Source organism: Mustela erminea, chromosome 4 (genome assembly GCF_009829155.1).
Source record: "Mustela erminea isolate mMusErm1 chromosome 4, mMusErm1.Pri, whole genome shotgun sequence".
Lineage (NCBI taxonomy): Eukaryota > Metazoa > Chordata > Mammalia > Carnivora > Mustelidae > Mustela > Mustela erminea.
In genome coordinates, this window is record NC_045617.1 from 84,042,214 (window position 1) to 84,063,745 (window position 21,532).

Consider the following 21,532-nt stretch of genomic DNA (forward strand, 5'->3'; position numbering starts at 1 on the left):
CAAATATTTCTATGCTCTACCTTACAGCCCTGTGAAGGTCCTTGGGCAGCAATTCCTGTTACTAAATCAAAAAATACAATTCAGGTAGGCAAAGATGGTTCATGGAACTTTTTTTTAAAGATTTTATGTATATATTTGACAGAGAGATAGAGAGCACAAGTTAGCAGAGCAGCAGGCAGAGGAGAGAGAGAAGCAGGCTCTCTGCCAAGCAGGGATCCTGATGTGGGGCTCGATCCCAGGACCCTGGAATCATGACCCGAGCTGAAAGCAGCTGCTTAACCAACTGAGCCACCCAAGCGCCCCAATTCATGGAACTTTTCACAGCCCACCCTATAAACCATCTTGGGAGGTTCTGTCGTATTGTTATTAGCTTTCCCTTTCATAGTCCTTATCGATAACAATATCATGAGTTTACAGTCTCAAGAACTTACCAGCTCTAAAGGACCTGTGTGAAAGACCAAACAAATAAATAAATAAAGTGACTAAAATTTGGAACATAAACTGTAGAATATCTCAAAGGCCTGAATTAATAGAGTTCATTAGTTTGGGATTAATAAAAGGGAAAAGAAATATTTTGTATTTTCAGCTGCATTAAGCAGTTTTCTCGGGAAATTGGTCAAGAGAATCCACTGGCAATGTAGGAACTTCCCCAGAGGGGAAGGCAAGTCAGCCCTGCCAGAGGGCAGCTGAGGGGGCTGGGCTGGGCTATGAGTTCCAGGAAGCAAAGTAGGGTGCAGTCAGGAGCGGGAAATCAAGAAGATAATCCAAATCAAAGTCTTCAGAGGCATCAGCAAGGCCAAAGAGCACGAACGGGGCCCCAAACCAAGACACAGCCAACACGCAAAGCTTCAGAGCTGGACGGACTGTGAATGGAGTTAAGAACACAGGAAGGCACCAGGTTGTTGCCAAGAGTGAGGCCAAAGCTCCCAGCCCTCTGGATGCACATGTGGAGTGTGTGGATCCCCGGCATGGACTTCCTGGAGCAGTGTTACAAGAATGGCCCCTAACAGAATTAGCCCCACCCCTGTGCGCATGTCCCTTTGCAACCTGACTGCTCTGTTTCTGCTGTCCCGGGTGCAATCTGCTTCTCCTCCCTCTCGGTCAGAGTTGACCTCGCCACTTAACTTTGATCAATAGGATGTGGCAGGATTGGTGGTGTACAACATCTGAGGCAGGGTCCTGCTTTCTATTTTTTGGAATGTTTCTTTTCTTTTTTTTTTTTTTTTTAAGATTTATTTATTCATATGAGAGAGAGAGTAAACAGAGAGAAAGGGAGAAGCAGACTCCCCGCTGAGCAGGAAGTCCAACTTGGGGTGGGATCCCAGGACCCTGAGATCATGACCTGAGCTGAAGGCAGGTGCTTAACGAACTGAGCCACCCAGGTGCCCCACGGAGAGAAAGGCTAGGCATCCGGACTGTTTTAGACTGCCCAAGTGAACTGAGCAGTCAGCCGACTGCAACTGCATGAATAAGACAGCAGAGGAACCACTCCAGCCAACTCACAGACCAAGAAATAATCAAGATCGTTGTTTTAAGTCATCACATTTGGGGATGGTTTGTTCCACAGCAACAGATAACTTATAGAGCCCTTCACCGTTGCACGGTTACTACGTGAATCTACAAAGAGTCTCTGTGTTAGGCAAGCTCAGAATGACAAGACCCAGAAATACATATATCTTATGTGTGAATAATTATATTCTCTGAATCCCTTCACATGTAATTTAATGTCCTGACAATCCAGCGAGGAAGAGGAGTGTGGCCTAACTCTGTTAAACATACAAGGAAAAGGTGGCATGGAAAGATTATATGATAGTCCCAGGGTCACTGAGCAAGTTAGTAGAAGTACTATTATGGACTGACATGTGTCCCTCCCCACCTCAGATTCCTATGTTGAAACCCTAACCTCCCATGTGACTGTATTTGGAGACAGGGCCTCCAAAAGAGGTAATTAAAGTTAAATGAGGTCGTAAGAGTGAGTCCCAATCCGATAGAATTTGTAAAAAGGGGCACCAGGGATGTAGACACATGGAGAATAGGTCATGGGGGACATAGCAAGAAGGTGCCTGCAAGTCAAGGATGGAGGCCTCAAAAGGAGCCAAGTCCTTCTGACACCTTGATCATGGACCCCCAGGCTCCAGAATGAGGAGAAAATAAATTTATGTGGTTTAAGCAACCCAGTTTGTGGGTTGTGTTAAGCCCAACAAATTGTGTTATGGTGTTATGGCCCAACAAATAGTGATACTCAAATTCAGGTCTTCTACTTGTTTAGTAGGAATTTTTTTACAAGAGTAAGAAACAATTTCTTGCGTATCAAACTGGCCAAGATTTTTTAAAAGATAAACTTAATTGTAGTAAGGATGTGGAGAAATGGACTTTTTCAAACACCACTGGCGGGAGTCTAAGTTGGTACAACTTTCTAGAAGGAATCTAGTAACAGATTATCAGAGGTCTTTAAGATGCAGTTTTCAGGGCGCCTGGGTGGCTCAGTGGGTTAAGCCGCTGCCTTCGGCTCAGGTCATGATCTCAGGGTCCTGGGATCGAGGCCTGCATCGGGCTCTCTGCTCAGCAGGGAGCCTGCTTCCCTCCCTCTCTCTCTGCCTGCCTCTCTGCCTACTTGTGATCTCTCTCTGTCAAATAAATAAATAAAATCTTTAAAAAAAAAGATGCAGTTTTCATAGCAAAATATTGGAAATGGCGTATGGCAGATTAAATTTTCTTTCTTTTTTTCTTTCTTTCTTTCTTTTTTTTTTAAGATTTTATTTATTTATTTGTCAGAGAGAGTAGAGAGCGAGCACAAACAGAGGAAGCAGCAGGCAGAGGGAGAAGCAGGCTCCCTGCTCGATCCCAGGACTCTGGGATCATGACCTGAGTCGAAGGCAGACGCTTAACTGACTGAGCCACCCACCTGTCCCCAGTTTAAATTTTCTAAATGGAAGCACTGGGGCGCCTGGGTGGCTCAGTTGTTAAGTGTCTGCCTTTGACTTGGGTCATGATCCCAGGGTCCTGGGATCGAGTCTCATGTCAGGCTCCCTGCTCAGTGGGAAACCTGCTTCTTCCACTGCCTCTGCCTCTCCCCCGACCCCACTCATGCTCATTCTCTCTCTCTCTAAGAAATAAACAAATCTTCTATAAAATAATATAGAAAGATGAAAGCACTGATATAACTCATTTCCCATGCTCTTGTTACAATGGGATGTTAGCACTCCTCCACTGAAGGGCAGGGTCTCTTCCCTCCCCTTGAACCTGACAAACCTATGTAGTTGCCACAACTAACAGAATACAGTGCAAGTGAACATGTGTGACCAGGCAGAGAGGAACTGAGGCTGCCAGCCTTCCGTCAGCACCGCCTTAACAGTTACGTGAGTGAGTAACATTGTAAGTGGATCCTCTGGCCCCAGCTGAGTCTTCAGATGACGGTAGCCCCAGCCAGCATCTGACTGTGGCCTCATGAGAGACCCCAGTGAGGACCATCCAGCTCAGTCCTCAAATTTCTGATCAACAGAAAACCTAGGAGAAGATAAATTTTTATTTTTGTTTTTTGTTGTTGTTTTTTTTTGTTTGTTTTTGGTCAGTGGGTTTTGGAGTCATTTGTTCTACAGCCATATAGAATTAATACACAACCTAGATGTCCATCAACAGGGGACTATTTAAATATATTACAGTACACGTTTATCATGAAACACCACTCAGCTATTAAAAAAAATGAAGAGACTCTTTATGTACTGACTTGGAAAGTTCTCCAAGATTATTCGTGAGGTGAAAAAAGCAAAGTGCGAAATCATATATAAAAGATGCTACCATTTGTGAAAAAAATTATGTATATAGATATATGCATAGAGAGAAATGTATATATATGTACATATGCATATATCATAGAGAATACACCTGTATTTTTTAAAAAGATTTTATTTAGTTAGTTATTTGAGAGAGAGAAAGTGAATGAGAGAGCAGGAGCGGGGCTGAGAGGCAGAGGGAGAGGGAGAAGCAGGTTACCCACTGAACAGGGAACCAGACATGGGGCTCGATCCCAGGACCCTGGGATCATGACCTGAGCCAAAAGCCTATGCTTAACTGACTGAGCCACCCAGGCACCCCGAGTACACACCTGTATTTTATACTTGTGTGTATATATATATATATACATCCACACATATTATCTATCTATCTATCTATCTATAATTTATATATATGCAAAAAAACTCTGGGAAGAACATAATACTTCAGTAATAGTGATTGTCTGTGGGTGGGGAGGAGTTGGGTGATTTGAGAACAGAGGTGGGGAGATGCCTTTGAAATTTTGAACCTTGTGAATTTATTAAAAAATCAATAAAGTGTAAAATTTTTTAATTGTGCTATTCTCTACAACTCAGAAATTTCACTTCTTAGTAAATAATCATGGCAAGGATTTTAGCTAAGAGGATGTTGTCACTGCTTAATTTAATATCAAAATGGGAGAGGCACCTGGCTCATTCAGCTGGAGGAGTGTGCGACTCTTGGTCTTGAGGTAGTGAGTTTGAGCCCCACGTTGGGTATAGAGATCGCTTGAATAAGTAAATAAATAAGCTTTAATAGTGTGAAAATGGTAAACCACCCAAGTATTCAGCAATAGGAAGTTTGTGGAATGGCTTACGCCACTCTCATAATCTGCCACCATCGAAAATGATGCCAGAGAGAACAAGTCAGGGCCACGGTGAAGGGATCATGATATTGTAATTGACAAGAAGTTATGAAATGGTATGGCTTAATCTTATCTTTAAATTTAAGTAAATCTTATCTTGAATGTAAATTTAAAGGTAGATGGAGATCAAGATACTTGGATAGCTACAGAAGGAGAAACTAAAATGTTAACAGTGATTATCTCTGGGAGGTCTGATTCTGGTTAATTTTGTTTTTCTCCTGTTTCATCTGTGTTTTCAACAATAAACATGTGCCAAGGTTATAAAAACACAAAGGCTAAAAGTTTATGTGTGTGTGTGTCTCTCTCTCTTTTTTTAAGATTCATGGATGATTCTATAAATAGCAGCTCTGGGTAGAGAATTTGAAACTTTGTTTTTAAAAAGGGCAGTTCTTCAAGAGGAAAGGTCACTAGACTTTCATCATTGGGTAGAGAGATCGGCCCACTGTGTTAAGAAGTTCTAGCATTTTGGCTACACCACTGACCTCCTCCCAACTCACTGGCCAGTGGGAGCCACGTCCAGCTGCTCTGTCCCCAGCTACACCTGATCAAAAGTGGTAGGTAGGGGAGGCTCCAGAATTTCTAAAGGAAGGTGGTTATCCCTGAGGAGTAATCATGGGATGAGTCTCCAACCTACATTGCCAAAGTCAGAACACTGTTTTCACTTCATTTGTAGGTTAAAAATGACCAAGTGTAGGGCTGAATGGTGTCCCCCCCACCCCAAAATTTGCATGTTGAAATTCTAAACCCCTAAGACCTCAAAATATGACTATATATGAAGATAGGTCTTTACAGAGGTAATTAAGAGGGCTTCTGACTCTTGTTTTCAGCTCAGGTCCTGATCTCAGAGTCATGAGATCAAGCCCCACATCAGGCTCTGAGCTCAGCACGGAGTCGGCTAGAGATTCTCTCTCTCCCTCTCCCTCTGCCCCTCCCCTGCTTGCATGCATGCTCTAAATAAATAAATAAATAATCTTTACAATTTTAAAATAAATAAATTCTTTTAATAAATAAGCAAATAAATAGATAATTAAGGTAAAATGAGGTCATATGAGTGGGCCCCAATCCAATATGACAGGTGGTACTTAGAAGAAGAGGAGAGACGCCTGGTTGAGCATCTGCCTTCTGCTCAGGTCATGATGCCAGGGTCCCAAGATCGAGTCCCGCATCGGGCTCCTTGCTTCTCCCTCTGCCAGCTGCTTCCCCTGCTTGTACACTCTCTCTCTCTGACAAATAAAAGGATAAAAAGAAGAAGAAGGAGGAGGAGGAGGAGGAGAAGAGGAGATGAGGACACAGACGGGCACAAAGGGAGGACTGTCTGAAAACCCAGGGAGGAGAAGAGAGGCCTGGGTAGAAACCAGCTCTGCTATTACCTTGATCTAAGACTTCAAGCCTCAGGGTGGTAAGAAAATTCATGTCTGATGTTTAAATCACCCTGGCGGTGGTTCTTTGTTATGGCAGCCTTGGCAAACTAATACACCAAGTTTCCTACAGATACACGTTTACGTAAGGTTGAGAAAATGCCCATTGTCCATAGTGAAGACTATGATCTTTGCTAGTAGCTCTGAGGTACAGAGCTGATGGTGATTATTGGGGCCCCCCTCGCCCCTTAGTGCCACCTCTGCTGGCTACATGTTGGCATCCCTGACCTTTCCAGTAGGCAGAGGCCCAGAAATAATCCTGGCATCCATCCAGCCTGGGGGTTCGAGATGCGGCCTCCATTTCCCTGCCAAGGCTGCAGCCCTTCGTGGAGGGGCAGCCTGGCCCTGACGTCCCCGCAGGATCTTGCCAGTCCCCTCTCCAGGGACCATGTGGGACCCTGACACTCCTCCCAGAGGGAGCCTTCCTGGACCAGTACACCACCTCCACCCCAGAGGGCCTGTCTGCAGAAGTTCATCCCACTCACCGTCAGATCCTGGAGTACAGTGGCTGGTCTGGAGGGAACATGGCGTCCCAGGGACTGCCCTTCGTGGGGCTCTAAAGGCCCTAGGCATTCTTGGGGCGCCTGGGTGCCTCAGTCAGTTCAGTGCCTGACTCTTGATTCTGGCTCAGGTCATGATCTCAGGGTTGTGGGATCAAGCCCGGCATTAAGCTCTGTGCTCAGCACAGTCTGATTCTCTCCCTCTTTCTCCGCCCCTGCCACTGCTCTCACAGCCTCTCTCTCATTCAAAGAGATAAATGAATCTTAAAAAATAAAAATAAAAAAAAACCCACCCAAAATAATAGTAAAGGCCCTGGGCCTTCTTACTCTCAAAGCCCACATCCCTCAAATGCATTCAAATGCATTCACGTGTCACATTACACATAATTTGCATAAACTGTAGAAGCTGGGTTGCAATTATCTAGTTAACATTTTGTAGACATTTAATCATTTCTTCTTTACAATATGCTTTTCTCGTTTCGGCGCCGGTAACAATCCTCACTGTGGCTCAGGTGTTTCCATGGATGTTTGAAAAGCTGGCTGGTCCTGGGCATCACAGCGATGGACACATTTGTTGGCGGTTCCCAGGACCCCTTCCAAGGAGGTCCAGCGTGCACTGGGTGTGCCTGACCCAAGAGGAGCCCCCCAGGCACCCAGTGTCCAGTTGCAATGCCCCAAACCCCTTTCGGAGTTGGAGGGCAAGAGGCCTGCCCATTTTCCCAGCAGAGCTGGCCTCTTCCTCCTCCTTAAACTTGCTCCTTGGTGACCTTGTGCCTTCTCTTGCTTCCAGCAGATTTGCCCTGGGCTGGAAAAGCCAAGGGCTAGGAAGTCCTTAGCCATCATAGAATCCAAATCTACCCCCCATTACAGAGATGAGAAAACAGGAGTCCAGAGAAAGGCCAGTCCTCTTCAGGAGCACACCTATATTTTTGTGGAATTTGAACACAGAACTCTGCCCTAGGCTAAGATTGAGATTTTGCAATTACTCAGGAGGAACCCTTGAAGCAGGGTCTTTCTACCCTTCTCTGACCATTGCAAGTCCCGGCTTTGCTGTCATCCCAGGCCAGTGGTTTTCTCCCAGCTGTGCTGTCTCTTATTCTCAACAGCACCCCCTGGGACCTCAGGGATGGCGGGGACTTTGCCCCAGGTGCTGCATGTCAGATACAAAACAGGATGCCCGGTTACACTTGAATTTCAGATCAACAACATTTTTTTTTTTTTAGTATAAGGATATCCCAAATGTTGTTGTTGATCTGAAAATCGAATGTAACTTGGCATCCTGTATTTTTATTTACTAAACCTGGCCACCCTCTGAGCATCCTCTTTTCGTTTGGGTCAGGCCCTTCCGACCAGCGGTGCGAATTTCCTTGCCACCTCACCAGTGTGTGTGTGAGTCACGCAGCAGCGGACCTCCAGGCAAATGTTTTTGAATGGAACAGCATCGCGGTTTGGGGGATTCCCCCCACTGTCCCCATAACGCATGTGCTGGCAAAGAATGATGCCCGTGAGAGGAAAATAAAAGAGGGCCACAGGAGTTCCTCCCACCTTAGGGACAGTCCCCAGCCACGCTAGCGCTGGGAAGGCGTCTCTCATTCAGTGGCTTGCGCCTCACCTCTCAGAGAGGCACGGCTGCTGGGAGACTCATTGGGATATCGGCCACGGGATCTTTCCAGCCAACCCTCTGAGGGCCTGATAGCCTTCCTTCCCCGCCTTTCTGAGAAAAGGTCTACCAGGAAGAATGGGCTGGTGGGCTGTGAGCTGGGCAGGTGGCTTGACCTCAGGGATTGCGACGGTATCTTCATCAGGGGGTCACTGTGGGTAATTCAGGAGGAAATTAATACCGAATGCTTGGCTTCCCATCAATGGTGGCTATTGTTTGAATACTGTGAGGGCTTTTGCTTTACCCCCCAAGCCAGTGGTTCTTCCTGAGAAGGCTTCTCTCAGTTCTCTGGGCTCCCACAGTTTGACCTCATGAAGCTTTGGGCATATCCCCTGGACCAGAGTCGGCATTCAGCTGACATCATCTGTCAGTTCATGGGGGTTAGATTTTTCAGTTGCCCAGCAGAGCCCTGAGGAAGCAGGACTCAGAAGAGGTTGGCTTGGAGGGTTGAGGAGATAAGTTTCCTATGCTGGTGTCCCTGAGGGAAGGCAGGCCACATTTGTGCCTGTCGGGGGGAGCCGGGAGGGAGCCTGGGGTTGCGTCCCTGAGGAGGAAGAAAGGAGGGGTCGTGGGAAAGGGCCTGAAAAACACACATCCTCACTTTCCTCTTCTGGAACTTCCGATATCAGGCCAACAAATGAGCATTGGTTGGAACTGAAGTGGGAAAGCTCCTGAAGTCAAAAGGTCTCTCCCTTTAACAACTGGCTCTGCCAAGGGCCCTCAGGTTGGGACACTCCGGCTTCTTAGAAAGAAACTGAAAGCCCTTAGGAGAAACTCCACCACTTCCCCTTCCTCAGTAAGAGGAACTTGGAGTTGCCCTGACAGGAAAGCCTTGGTGGGGTTTCTCGGAAGCTGCGACTGCTTCTCTACTGAGGAAAACCGCAGGCGGGGGGGGGGGGGGGGGGGGGGGGGGGGGGGGGGGGGGACAGGCTGGGGGCCAGGCCAGGGGCCAGGCCGAGGGCCACTCTGGTGGAAAACAAGCCATTGACAAAGTCATGGCCTTTGGTTAGGCTCCTAAGCAGGACTGGGGAGCTGCCACATTTTCTCTCCATCACCAACCACCACCCCTTCCCAGGGATCTTCACGCTGTTCCCCTCCCTCTCAGCTGCCAGGTTCCCTCCCCACTGCCAGCCCCCTCCCCAGCCTCTTAACCTAATCGCCCTTATGTCTGTGCTCTACGCCCCCTACTATATTCACCACCTTTCAAAACTCATCCATCTAGTTCCCACCCCTCAAAGAAGCACTGACCCTCCAGTAAGGGCCTTGGGGGTATCCAGTGAGCACAGGGAGTGACATTCTGGAAGAGACCAAACCCTCTGTGCTATCTCAGATGACCTACTGAATAGAGAAAGGGCAGGTAGTGGTCACACAGGGATGCCTGACTTAACAGTAACTTCTGTTTGCCCCATTCATTTCTAGACTGGACACAGACTTCTCTCTGGAGACTGGGGTGCCTCTCCCCCTCTCAGACATACCCAGGGGCAGCTGCTACAGCAACACGAAACAGTATGCAGGCACAGATCACGTCCAGGGCCCAGCCCCAGGAGAAGCTGAGACAGCCCCAGGTCCTAAGTTTTCGTACAAATGCGTCCATATGATACCGCCCCAGAATTTGGCCAGAAGGCCCCTGATGAAAACCTCGTACAGCTTCCCGCTGCCTGGAGGACAGAGTCCAGGCTCGGTGGCCTGTGCGTAAGATTCTTTGCCAAGGGCCCCAGCTGTCCTCTCCAGCTCCTCTGAGCTCTGATCCGATGAGCCCCTGCCTCCGTCACCCAGCTATCTCCAGCTCACATAAGACCTAGCAGGGCATGGATTTCTTAGGGAAGTCTTCCCTGCTCCCCATCCCAGTTCAAATGGTCTAGGGGCTGCCCTTGGGACCTCACTGGCTGCACCACAACACCTTGTGACCTCTAGTCTCTTGACCATCACCCAGGCTGTAGGATCCTAAGGGACAGCATATGGGGGCTTGGCGTATCTCAGGAAAGGTTCTGGGAGGGAGTAAGTGAATAAACGAGGGAATTTAGTGTTAGCTGCCAGGCCGTGTGGCTGAGAGCCCCACGTGCCCACAGGCCCAGACATCCACGTGTGGATGTGGACGCCCACGTGCAGTGGGAGGAGGCACGTGCATGCCTGTCATGGTGTCCCCGAGAGGTGTGTCTGTGGGTCCCTGCGTGCATACGCCAGCATCAACGACGGTACGCTTTGAGCCAGCAGGTGGCGCTGCGCCCTTCCGCTGCAGGGTCTGTCGTCCCTGACCGGCCCCGGCTGTCATCACAGAGGGGCCCGCAGCAGGCACCCAGAGCAGCCTCCTTTATCCCACGGTCAGGGGCGTGGGGGCGGGGACCAGGGCTGCTGGGTCTCACGGGGAATCCAGTCTGGACTTCCGGCTGAGCAGCCAGGGCCCTGACTCCACAGCGCCCAAACTCCGGTTGCGCAGGGCCGCAGCCCTCTGTAGGCCTCATGCCAAGCCGGACCTCACAGGAGAGCCTGAAGTCCAAGCAGCTGCAAGGCAGAAAGGTTAGGATAAAAGCATGGGCTGAAAGTTCCAGCTCACCTTCTGGCTGGCTGTGTGACCTTGGGCAAATCCCCCATCCTCTCTGAACTCATTTCTTCGTGAAGTGGGAATCGTGCCAATTTGTGAATGAGAGAATCAGTGTAAAACATAGGCCACAGTGGGGTTGTGCCGCAAGGCCACAGTTCTGAAAGTAACCTTGGAAGGTTAAAACCCACATAGCGGGGCGCCTGGGTGGCTCAGTGGGTTAAGCCTCTGCCTTCAGCTTAGGTCATGGTCTCAGAGTCCTGGGATCAAGCCCCACATCGGGCTCTCTGCTCAGCGGGGAGCCTGCTTCCCTCTCTCTCTCTCTCTTTCTGCCTACTTGTGATCTCTCTCTCTCTGTCAAATAAATGAATAAAATCTTTAAAAAAAAACAAAAAACAAAAAAAACACATGGCTTGGTCGCTCCTCTCCGAGGGTCAGATTCAGCAGGTCTAAGGTGGGGCTTCTGAGTTTTTGCAACGCTAACAGGCTGCTGCCGCTGTCTGGAGACCACACTCTGGGATCCCCTTGGGTCCGGGATGCTCCCAGGTTATGGGCTACAGGGGCCCCAGGGAGGGAGGAGGGTGACCTGGTCAGTAAGAAGAGGTTGGTTGGGTGGGGGGCTCTGGACCTGGCTCCGTTTCCTCCTCCAGCGCTGAGCAGTCACCCTGGAGGAGGTAAGACCTGGGGCCCACCTGCCAGATGTGAGGACGGCCAAGCGCCACATGGCCACTACCTCTCTCCCTTGAAGGGATGGGTCAGTTGGTTCTCTGCTCCTGGCTTGGCTGTCGCTATGCTTCCTGGGCTTCTGAGAACTCACATTTCCTTTCTGTCTTTTTTTAATACTGCTTTTGAGTCAAATTATCATAAAGGTGATGCACGTCCATCTGAGAGCATCAGTACAATGCAGAAAGGCATAAAGAAGAGATGGGAATTGTGATCCAAGATCCGGTCACTCAGAGACCATCACTGCCAACTGATTACTTCTTCTTCATGTTTTCACGCTTCATGTGCGATACTGTGTCTGCCTTGATGTAGCAGTCATCTTGTTCTTTCCCATGAAAGCGCTTAGGAAACATGAATTTAAGGACAGGGCAACAGTCTCAGTGAAGGTCTTTTTTTTTTTTTTTTAAGATTTTATTTACTTTTGACACAGAGAGAGAGATAGAGAGGGAACACAAGCAGGGGCAGCAGCTGGCAGAGGGAGAAGCAGGCTCCCTGCTGAGCAGGGAGTCCCACAGGGAGTCCCATGCGGAGCTTGATCCCAGGACAATCCCAGGACACTAGGATCATGACCTGAGCTACGGACTGAGCCACCCAGGCACCCCTATTAGAAATACTTTTAGGGGCGCCTGGGTGGCTCAGTGGGTTAAAAGCCTCTGCCTTCGGCTCAGGTCATGATCCTGGGGTCCTGGGCTCGAGCCCCGCATCGGGCTCTCTACTCTGCAAACAGCCTGCTTCCCTTCCTGCCTCTCTGCCTACTTGTGATCTCTGTCTGTCCAATAAATAAATAAAATCTTTAAAAAAAAAAAAAAGAAAGAAAAGAAAAAAGAAATACTTTTAGAATGTCCTGAATGTGACCCTTTCTCCCCACTCCACTGCTACCAACCTGGCCCATCTCTGCCTGGGTGACCACAGCAGTCCTGTCACTGTCTCCCTGCCCATTCCACGCTCTTGCCTCATTGGAGTCTCTTCCCCACAGCAGCCAGACAGATCTTTTTAATCATTTTATTTTTTTTTAAAGATTTTTTTTTTTTAATTTGACAGACAGAGATCACAAGCAGGCAAAGAGGCAGACAGAGTGAGAGAGCGCGGGAAGCAGGATCCCCACGGAGCAGAGAGCCCAATGCAGGGCTCAATCTCAGGACCCTGGGATCATGACCTGAGCCGAAGGCAGAGGCTTTAACCCACCGAGTCAACCAGGTGCTCCCAGACAGATCTTTTTAAAACCTAGCCCAAACATGTTTGACCCTCATTTCAAACCACCTCAGTGGCTCCTATGTCACCGGGGGTAAAAGCAAAGACCTTACTATGACCCATAGAGGCCTTTAAGGATTTGTGCCTCCTCCACTCCCATGGTCTCCTTGACCTCACTCCCTGTCACTCCCCACTTTACCTACTTGGCTTCGTGGTGCTCCTCAGAACACCCCATGCACACTCCTGCCTCAGGGCCTTTGCACTTGCTGTTCTCTCTGCCCAGCACATTTCCTCAGATACCCTCAGGGCTCCTCTGTTCAAATGTCATCTCGGAAAACAACCATAAGCAAATATGACTTATTTTGGAAAGGCCTGCCCTGACCACATGGCCCCAAATAGCACCCTGGCCGCTCTTTGTTGCCTTACCCCATGTCATTTTCCTTTTGGAGTACCACTCACTTACCTGATTATTGTCTGCTTGCTGCCACCCCAATGCCAGCTTGAGACAGAGCCCCGCACATAGTAAGACCCTGTGCAACGTTGCCACCCAAATGAATGTGTGAGGAGAGGAAGAAATTTGGGACGGGGCACAAGAGACCTCTGCACGGGAACTAGGAAACTGGAATTCAAGATGAGCCCTTGCCACTCGGAATCACTGAGGCCTTGAGCAAGTCAATTCACCTCTTCGGACCTTGGTTTTGTCATCCATAAAATGGGCAGGATGATGCCAGCGAGGCCGGCATCCCACGGCTGAGGATTACATGACAAATGTGGGTCAGTAAAGCACAAGGCAGCCATGCGCAGCCTGCCCCTCCCCTGCGAGCTCTGCCCAACACCCTCCCCAGAGCACTGGTGGATCCCTCCACGGAGATGTGTGGGAATGAGTGTCCTGCTGGCATGTGTGAGCACGGTGTACCGAGCGGACTGCTGGCCCCCTGCCCCGTGTGCCCCCATATCTGCACTCACCTACCTGCCCCGTGCCCAGCCGCCTACTAGTGCCCCTTGGACATCTGGTAACTGACCAACAAATACATCGTTGAAGCTCTAGATGCTTCACTGTGAAGCGAAGGAATGAGGGTGGGGCTTTCAGACCTAGACACAGGCTGGGGCCAGGTTCTCTGGGCTCTGGGGCAGGGGGGCATGCCGGTGCCTTAAAGACCCTGACTTGAGAGGAAGGGAGGGACTGAGGGACAGGCTGCCTTCTCCCTGGGATAGGGCCCGGGCAGCTTTGGCCCCAGACATCTGCCACACCAGCCACATCTTCTGGGCTGCTGGGCGGAGGCCTGGCTCCCCACCTGCATTCCTCGCTCTGTCTCCCCATGATCTCATCCTGGCCCTGCAGCCGCCCACAGGCCAGGAGGCTTTGCCCCACTTTACAGATGAGGAAATGGAGGCTTGTGGAGATCGATGCCCTGCCCTGGGGCAGTCTCCTTGCCTGGGCCCAGGGAGGCACGCTGGTGGGCGCACGGCTCCGAGGGGGTAGGGGGTGCAGGTGGGATGCGGTCAGGAGGACCACTTCACACTCTCCAGTCAGATATGAAAAGCCCCCATAGATCCCACCCCCGTGCTTAATCAACTCTGGGCAGTTGGGTGGTTGACCCACTGGTCAGGCGGCAGGGGCGTCCAGCCAGGCCCAGCTGCCTTTCTTCTGCAGGCTCAGTGACCCACACAGGGCTAACTGACAAACAGGCCCGGCCCAGGAGGGGTGTGGGACGCAAGGAGCGAAACTCCTTTTAGGAAGGAAATCTTGGAGCCAAGGTTGAGAAACTAGCGTCTGGCCCCGGCCTAGGGGTGGGGGAGCCCAGGTGAGCCGACTCAGTCCTCAGGAATGGGTGGGGTCTCAAGGGGAGGCGGGTACTTCCTCCAGCCCCAGCCCGGGGTCCTGTTCAATCCTTATTTAGGAGTTTCCTGGCGACAGGCAGTGACCTGTCGGCCGCCCGTGTGGGAAGCAGCTTGGCGTGGCCCTCACCATCTCATTAGTGGTGACTCACCCAGGACTCACCTGGCTGTCAGGGACCTGTCCCACTGCCCGCCAGAACCAGCTCGGCCGGCCCCCTCGCAGGGGCAGAGACCTCGTTCCATCAGCCCGCTGTCCTCCATGGCACCTGAGGCAGAGCCTGCCTGGCACACAGTCAGAGCTCAGAATCCATTCATTCAACCAACAGATATTGATTGAGGACCTACTGTATGCCAGGCGCAGTGCCAGGTGCTGGGAATATGGAGTGAACCAGGCAGACCCAAATCCCTGCCCTTCTGGAAGCCACAGTCTTGTGGGGAAAGACAGACGGTAAACAAATAAATAAATGAATCACACGAGTTCTTGAAGATGGTGAGTGCTAGGGAGAAAAGGCAGAAAAGAGTAAGAGATGGAGGTTGCAGTTTTAAACAGGGGATTCTGGGGAAACTCTCTGAGAAGGTGATATTCCAGCAAAATCTGGTGAAGATGAAGATAAGGAAGGGAAAAAGGTATACCAGGAACAGCAAGTACAAAGGACCTGGGGTAAGAATGTGGGGGTGGGGGACTTATTGAAAGAACAGCGGGGAGACCAGCCTAGCTGAAGCAGTTGGCCAAGGTGAGAGTGGTGGAAGACAGGGTCAAAGAGGTAGGGGCAGTTCAGACTGTGCAGGGTTTTGTAGGCCTTTAAAAGAACTTTGGCTTTTACTCAACTGAATTCTGTAAAAATGCTCCAACTCCCCACCCTCACCCTCCTGCCAGTGGAACCCAAGACCAGCTCCCCAGAGCAAAGTGAAGGGTCAGAGATGGTTTTCCCGGGGAAGGGTCTGGAAGGATGAGTTTGCTGAGCTGAGCATTGCTGCCTGTGGAGGATGTGTGAAGAGGATGATGCTTGTTTGGGAAATAAATACCTACTGAAGAGGGATGTTGTGAGGAAAGGAAGAAAAGGGAGCAGAGGCCAAGCAAGAAAGGGAAGGCCAACCTTGCCCAGCTGTCTGCCCCAAAAGTCTGTCTTTCTGTACTAATCTGAAACATACCCCATCTGACACTCTGCTACAACCCCTCTCTCACCTCTGGGCCTTTGCACATGCTATTCTCTCTGCCTGGGAATCCTTGCCATCCTTTGCCTGGTGAACTCCCACTCATCCTCCATGAAGTGGTCCCTGAGATCCCAGAGTAGATGCTCCTCCTCCCATGGGCCCCACACGCCCCTGAGGAAGCGTTTTCACACTCCGTCATATCTGACTGAGGGATCTTTCCTCCCCATGAGACCATGGCCGTGGCCTGTGCTGGGGTTTGCTCACCTTTATATCCTCTGAGCCCAACAGAGTAGGTGTTGAAACAGAAGAGTGAATGAACAAATGTTCACCAGGATTTGGATCCCTTAGAGGTTTTGGAACAGAGTGACAAGATTAGATTCACATTTTTGGAAGATGACACTGACTCAGTTTGTGTTGAGTGTGGGGGGAATTGGAGGAGGGTGACAGCTTACAGGCTACTGCAATAGTCCAAGCAGGTGCCAGAGAGAGGTGAGGAAGGACAAAACCAGGATGTTAGACACTGGAGATGAGAGGAGGATCAAGATCTAGGATTTTTTCTTCTTTTCTTTTCTTTCTTTCTTTTTTTTTTTTTTTTAGATTTTATTTTTTTATTTCAGAGGGAGACAGAGAGCAAGAGAGGAGTGAGGGGCAGAGGGAGAAGGAGAAGCAGACTCCACGATGAGCAGAGAGCCCAATGCGGGGCTCGATTCTGGGACCCCAGGATCATGACCTGAGCCGAAGGCAGATGCTTAACTGACTGAGCCACCCAGGCATTCCTAGGAGAAGGATTTAAAAGGGACATCAACACTGGCCCTGGACTGATGAGGAGGAAGGAGTAGAGGGTAGACTCCTCCTTTTTCCCTCTTTTTTGTGTCCTTCTCTCTGTCCACCCATGGACACCTACTACTTCCTCAGATGCAATATAGCACAGTGGTTATGAGCCTGACTCTGGGTTCATGATCCTCAAGTAGCTTAATTAAATACGTGGTGCCAATTAGGTGTGTCATCGCGTGATGTGGGACGCCTTAGAGACCCAGCTTGGTTCTCCTCCAGTGCCTCCTTTTGGAGTTGTACCTGATTTTATTACCAGTTTTCATCCGAATCCACTGGGGAATGAGACGATTCTGCTTTTGTTTCTTGGCCAGGAATTGCTTGATCCTGAAAGTCTTGTGAGAAGACATGGTCAATTAACACCGCGCAGCACACAGCAGGATGGCAGCGAAAAAGAGAAAGCCTGACTCTGGGTTCAAATCCCACTTCCACCACATACTTGCTATGTGACATCAGGGCAGGCTGGCTCAACCTCTCTGTTACTCAGTTTACCTACCTGTAAAGCAAGGATGACAGCTAAGAATTAGTTACTGTATTTCATTAATCCTAAGATTCCTATTTTAACATTTCTGGAATCAGGGAATCAAAGACATGACATGGAGTAATTACCAGCATCATTTTTTTAAAGATTTTATTTTTAAGTAATCTCTACACCCAACATGGGGCTCGAACTCACAACTCCGAGACCGAGAGTCACACACTCCACTGACTGAGCCAGCCAGGTGCCCCTAACTGGCAGCATTCTTTAGTGGTAGGTGCATCAATAATGGTGAATTTGAAGATCGATGAAACCTTAAATATGATGGAACACAAAAATACATGGAGAGATTAGGACCTGGCATGTTATAGGAGCGAAATAAAGGTTAGCTGTTGTTATTACTATCATAATTTGCTTTCAGGAGTATTGTTCACAGCAGTGACAAAAGCTCCATCAGGGTAAAGAGAACTCATAAGTAGATGTAAAGGTGAAAATTTTTTAGTAATTTCCCCCAAAAAAACACCCAAGGTCTAACACTTCCTCTGAAAGATCCCACAGAATTCTGCCAAAGTTCCAGAGAAAACTTCAGAAATTCCTCCTGTACAATGGGGACCAGAACTCCTGGCTCCCTGACCGGCAGGGGGAACCAGGGCATGTCCCCAGATGACTTCGGGGGTGTTCCCTGTGTCCTTGTGAATTTTCCTGAGTCACCATAACTCACTGCCCACATTCAGGGCTCTGCTACTTTCGGACCAGGAGACTGATGCCCTGGGATCAAGAGCCGTCCTCAAACAAAAGTGTGATTACAGAGCGTTCCGCACGGGCCGGGAACCGTCTGCCACTCAGGAGCGCGGGGTGACCCTCACCGGTGTCTTATTTTTGGCTTCCCGGGTTGGGTTCCTGCCTACTGACTTGGCAAATCCTGGGTGACTCGCCTTGTTTTCTCTCCTCACTTAAATACATGTCTGGAAAAAGCCTCCACCCCCACAGACACTGCTGCGTGTGGAAACGGTGACAGGCCTAGTGGAGGAGGAGAAACCAGGCGGCTGAGTCTTGGAGCCTCCCTCTCAATGAGGGGGAGAACGGCTGGCCCAGCTGCTGGGGTTAGTGACACTCCCAGGCCTGTCTCCTGCCCCTTTGGGCTCAGCCAGGGCCCCCATCCCAAGCTCTGATTCTCTCCTCTTCTGTCTGGGTTGACAAGAGAACTTCTCGGCCACAGACACTGTGTCAGGCTCACGTGTCAAGTCTCTGGTTTGCAACCCAGGTCAGGAGGCTGTCAGCCTGAGAACACAGGAACCTGGGGACCCACAGGCTCTGTGTGTGTGCTGGGCCTCGAGGGGGTGGGTGAAAGTCTCCTGGCTCCTGCTAGCTCTCAGCCGGTTGGGAGGCGGGACACTCCTCCAAAGAAAACAAGGCACCAAGCCATGGGTGGTGGGTCTCTCTGGAGACCCTTTGACCAGGACGACTGCCTTCCCTCCTGACACCCAGACGCCAGGCCAATCATCTTCCAATATCACAGCCCACCCCTGCTGCCCTCACGCTGATGGCATCTTCATTCCAGAATGCTAGCTCCCCAGCAGATCTGTCCATTCCTAAGTTCTAGGGAACCTCTTCTCCGGGCTGGAACAGGCACCGGGCTGGTTTCAAAGCCTCGTACTCCCTCCTATTTATACTGGGAAGTTGGAATGGACAGGGGAGAATGCAGGGCTCCTCCCATGCCCAAAAGTCCAGCCGGAGTCCAGAAGGACAGGTGGCATTGCAACGGGGCTGGAAGTAATGTCCCCTCTTCATCAGCTCTGCCGTGCTTTGATCAGAAACGTCTTTATTTTACCTAAAGGTGCTTTGCAAATCCCAACCCTCTCCACTCCAGATCAGTATTAAAATGAGCTGTTTCCTTGTCTGTTTTGTCCATTAAAGTCTAACTTTCTGAAGGCAGGGTGGTGTCTGATCCACCCTTGATCACCTGTCCCCAGCACAGTGCTGGCACACAGTAGGCATGTCACGAACACATTGAAAGAAAACACCTGTGTGCAATCCCTCCCTGATGCCTATATCAGCCTGGAGAGACAAACATTATCATTGCCACTTGTCATCCCCATTTTAAAGATGAGTAGAGGGACACCTGGGTGGCTCAGCTGCCTTCGGCTCAGGTAATGATCTTGGGGTTCTGAGATCGAGCCCCGCATCGGGAGCAGGGAGCCCGCTTCTCCCCCTCCCTCTGCCCCTCCTCCAGCCTGTGCTCTCTCTCTCTTGCTCACTCGAATAAATAAATAAATAACCTTTAAAAAAAAAAAAAAGAAAATAAATACAGATGACTAGACTGGGACTCAGGGAACTAAACAGCCTTGTCTGTGGTCTCACGGTTAACAGGTAGCAGATCTGGGCTTTTAACCAACGTCTGTCAAACCCCAGAGCTTTCACTCTTTTTTTTTTTTTTTTTTTTAAAGATTTTATTTATTTATTTGGCAGAGAGAGTGAGAGCACAAGCAGGAGGAATGAGAGAGGAGAAGCAGGGAGGGAGCCCGTCACTTAGCTTGATCCCAGGACCCTGAGATCATGACCTGAGCTGAAAGCAGGCACTTAACCGACTGAGCTACCCAGGTGCCTCAAATTGTTCCATTTTAAAGATAAGGAAACTGAGATTCGGAGAAGTTCCATAACTTGCCCAAGACCACACATTGAGTAAGTGGTGGAGCTGGTCGTGTTTGAATCCTGATCTTATCTCGCTTTCCAAGCCATGCACTGACCGCTGCGGACGCCATCTCTTTTTGGGAGACACCGCTGACCCAGCTCAGCAGCACAACCAGCTTACGTTCTCTTTCAGCAGGGCCCCTATCTGGAATTTTCTCTTGTTTGTCTCTTCTGGGCAACACCCAAACTTTCCATCCAGCTTCCCAAGCATGGGCTCCTCCTGCTCAGCACCCCGAGGCAGGCCACCTCTTTACTTGGCCCTCAGTCATGCCTTGAGGCCCCACAAAGCTCCTTCAACAAAGCCAAACAGCCCCGGCTCTGAACTTGTCAACAATTTCCTCACCAAATTTCTTCATCTTGAGAGAGATGTCAGGAGTACAGTGGTGAGAGGCCATTGAGAAAGGTGACAGGGGCCACATGAGGGGATGTGGCCCCCTGAGAGGACTTTGTTTCTTTTGTGGCATCTTTTGAGCCAAAGCAAAGATAGCGGCAGGCTTGGCCTGCCTTCATGGCTCACGTGTGTACCTCTAAAGCCACAGGCCACTGGTGACAGCAGCTCTCAGCAGGTCAACAACATTGGTGTCCTGGCCGCACTTTGCTTGGTTCTCCAAGGATGACAAAGAAAACACACTCCCTTGACCAATACTGGGTGAATCTTGTAATCAGACTCAATAGGAGTCTTGTTGGAGCGGTGAGAAGAAATTATAATAGTTTATAAAAAGGGCACCTATTACTCACACCCATTAGGATGGCTACTCTTAAAAAAAGAAGAACATCACAAGCATCAGCAAGGATATGGAGAGATTGGAACCATGGTGCACTGTTGGCAGGATTGTGAAATGGGTCAACCACTAGGGATAACAGTCTGGAGGGTCCTCAAACAATAAAAAAACAGAACTACCGTATGATCCAGCAATCCTACTTCTGGATATCTATTTAAAGGAATTGAAAGCAGGGTCTCAAAGAGGTATTTGCATACCCATGGTTTTTCAGTGTTATCCTCAATTCCACCAAGAGGGTAAGGTAATCCAAATGTCCACCAAGGATGATTGGATAAACAAAAAGCAGTCCATGCATACAATGAAATATTACCTAGCCTTCAAAAGGAAGGGAATCCTGTCACCTCCTGCAGCATGGATGAACCTTGAGGACATTAAGCTAAATGAAGTAAGCCAGACACAAAGAGGCAAACACTCCACGATAACACTCCGCTTACAGAAGGTAGCTAAGGTGGTCAAGTTCACAGAAACAGAAAGTAGAATGGTGGTTAGCAGGGCCTGGGGGGAGGAGGAGAAATGGGGAATTGTTGTTGAATGGGTATAGAGTTTCAGTTTCACAAGATAAAAAAGTTCTAGAGATTTATTGCACAATAACGTGAATATACTTAACACTACTGAACTGTATACCTACAATGCTGAAGATGGTAAATTTTACGTGTTTGGTTTGTGTGTGTGTGTGTGTTTTAACCATAATTAAAAATAAATTAGGGGTACATGGGGAGCTCAGTCAGTTGAGCATCTGACTCTTGGGTTCAGCTCAGGTCATGATCCCAGTGTTGTGAGATCGAGTCCTGCATGGTGTAGGGCGGTGGGGGATCCACGCTCAGCAGGGAGTCTGCTTGTGATTCACTGTCTCCCTCTCCCTCTGCCCTTGCCTCGACCCCGAGCACTCATGCTGTCTCTCAAATAAATAAATAAATCTTTAAAAATAAATAAAGTTTATAAAAATAAGCTAAAAGCAGGGGGGAACCTTGCTAATTTCCTCACTTTGGAGATATTTATTATACTGACTGTGCTAGGCCCTCTAAATGCGTTATTTTCACCCTTACC

At 49.4% G+C, this 21,532-nt stretch overlaps 1 protein-coding gene across 1 annotated transcript; it reads right to left on the reverse strand.

The window, feature by feature from the left end:
• Window positions 1-16,659: 16,659 nt before the first annotated feature.
• Window positions 16,660-16,930, reverse strand: LOC116587797 (60S ribosomal protein L39-like). The gene has a single exon (XM_032338352.1). It carries the CDS (start codon window positions 16,882-16,884, stop codon window positions 16,729-16,731), a length of 156 nt encoding a protein of 51 aa, XP_032194243.1. The 5' UTR covers window positions 16,885-16,930; the 3' UTR covers window positions 16,660-16,728.
• Between the last annotated feature and the right edge of the window lie 4,602 nt (window positions 16,931-21,532).

What these genes read in the sequence shown, in the direction of transcription:
- LOC116587797 (XM_032338352.1), bottom strand. Translation starts at nt 16,884, where the DNA reads ATGTCTTCTCACAAGACTTTCAGGATCAAGCAATTCCTGGCCAAGAAA.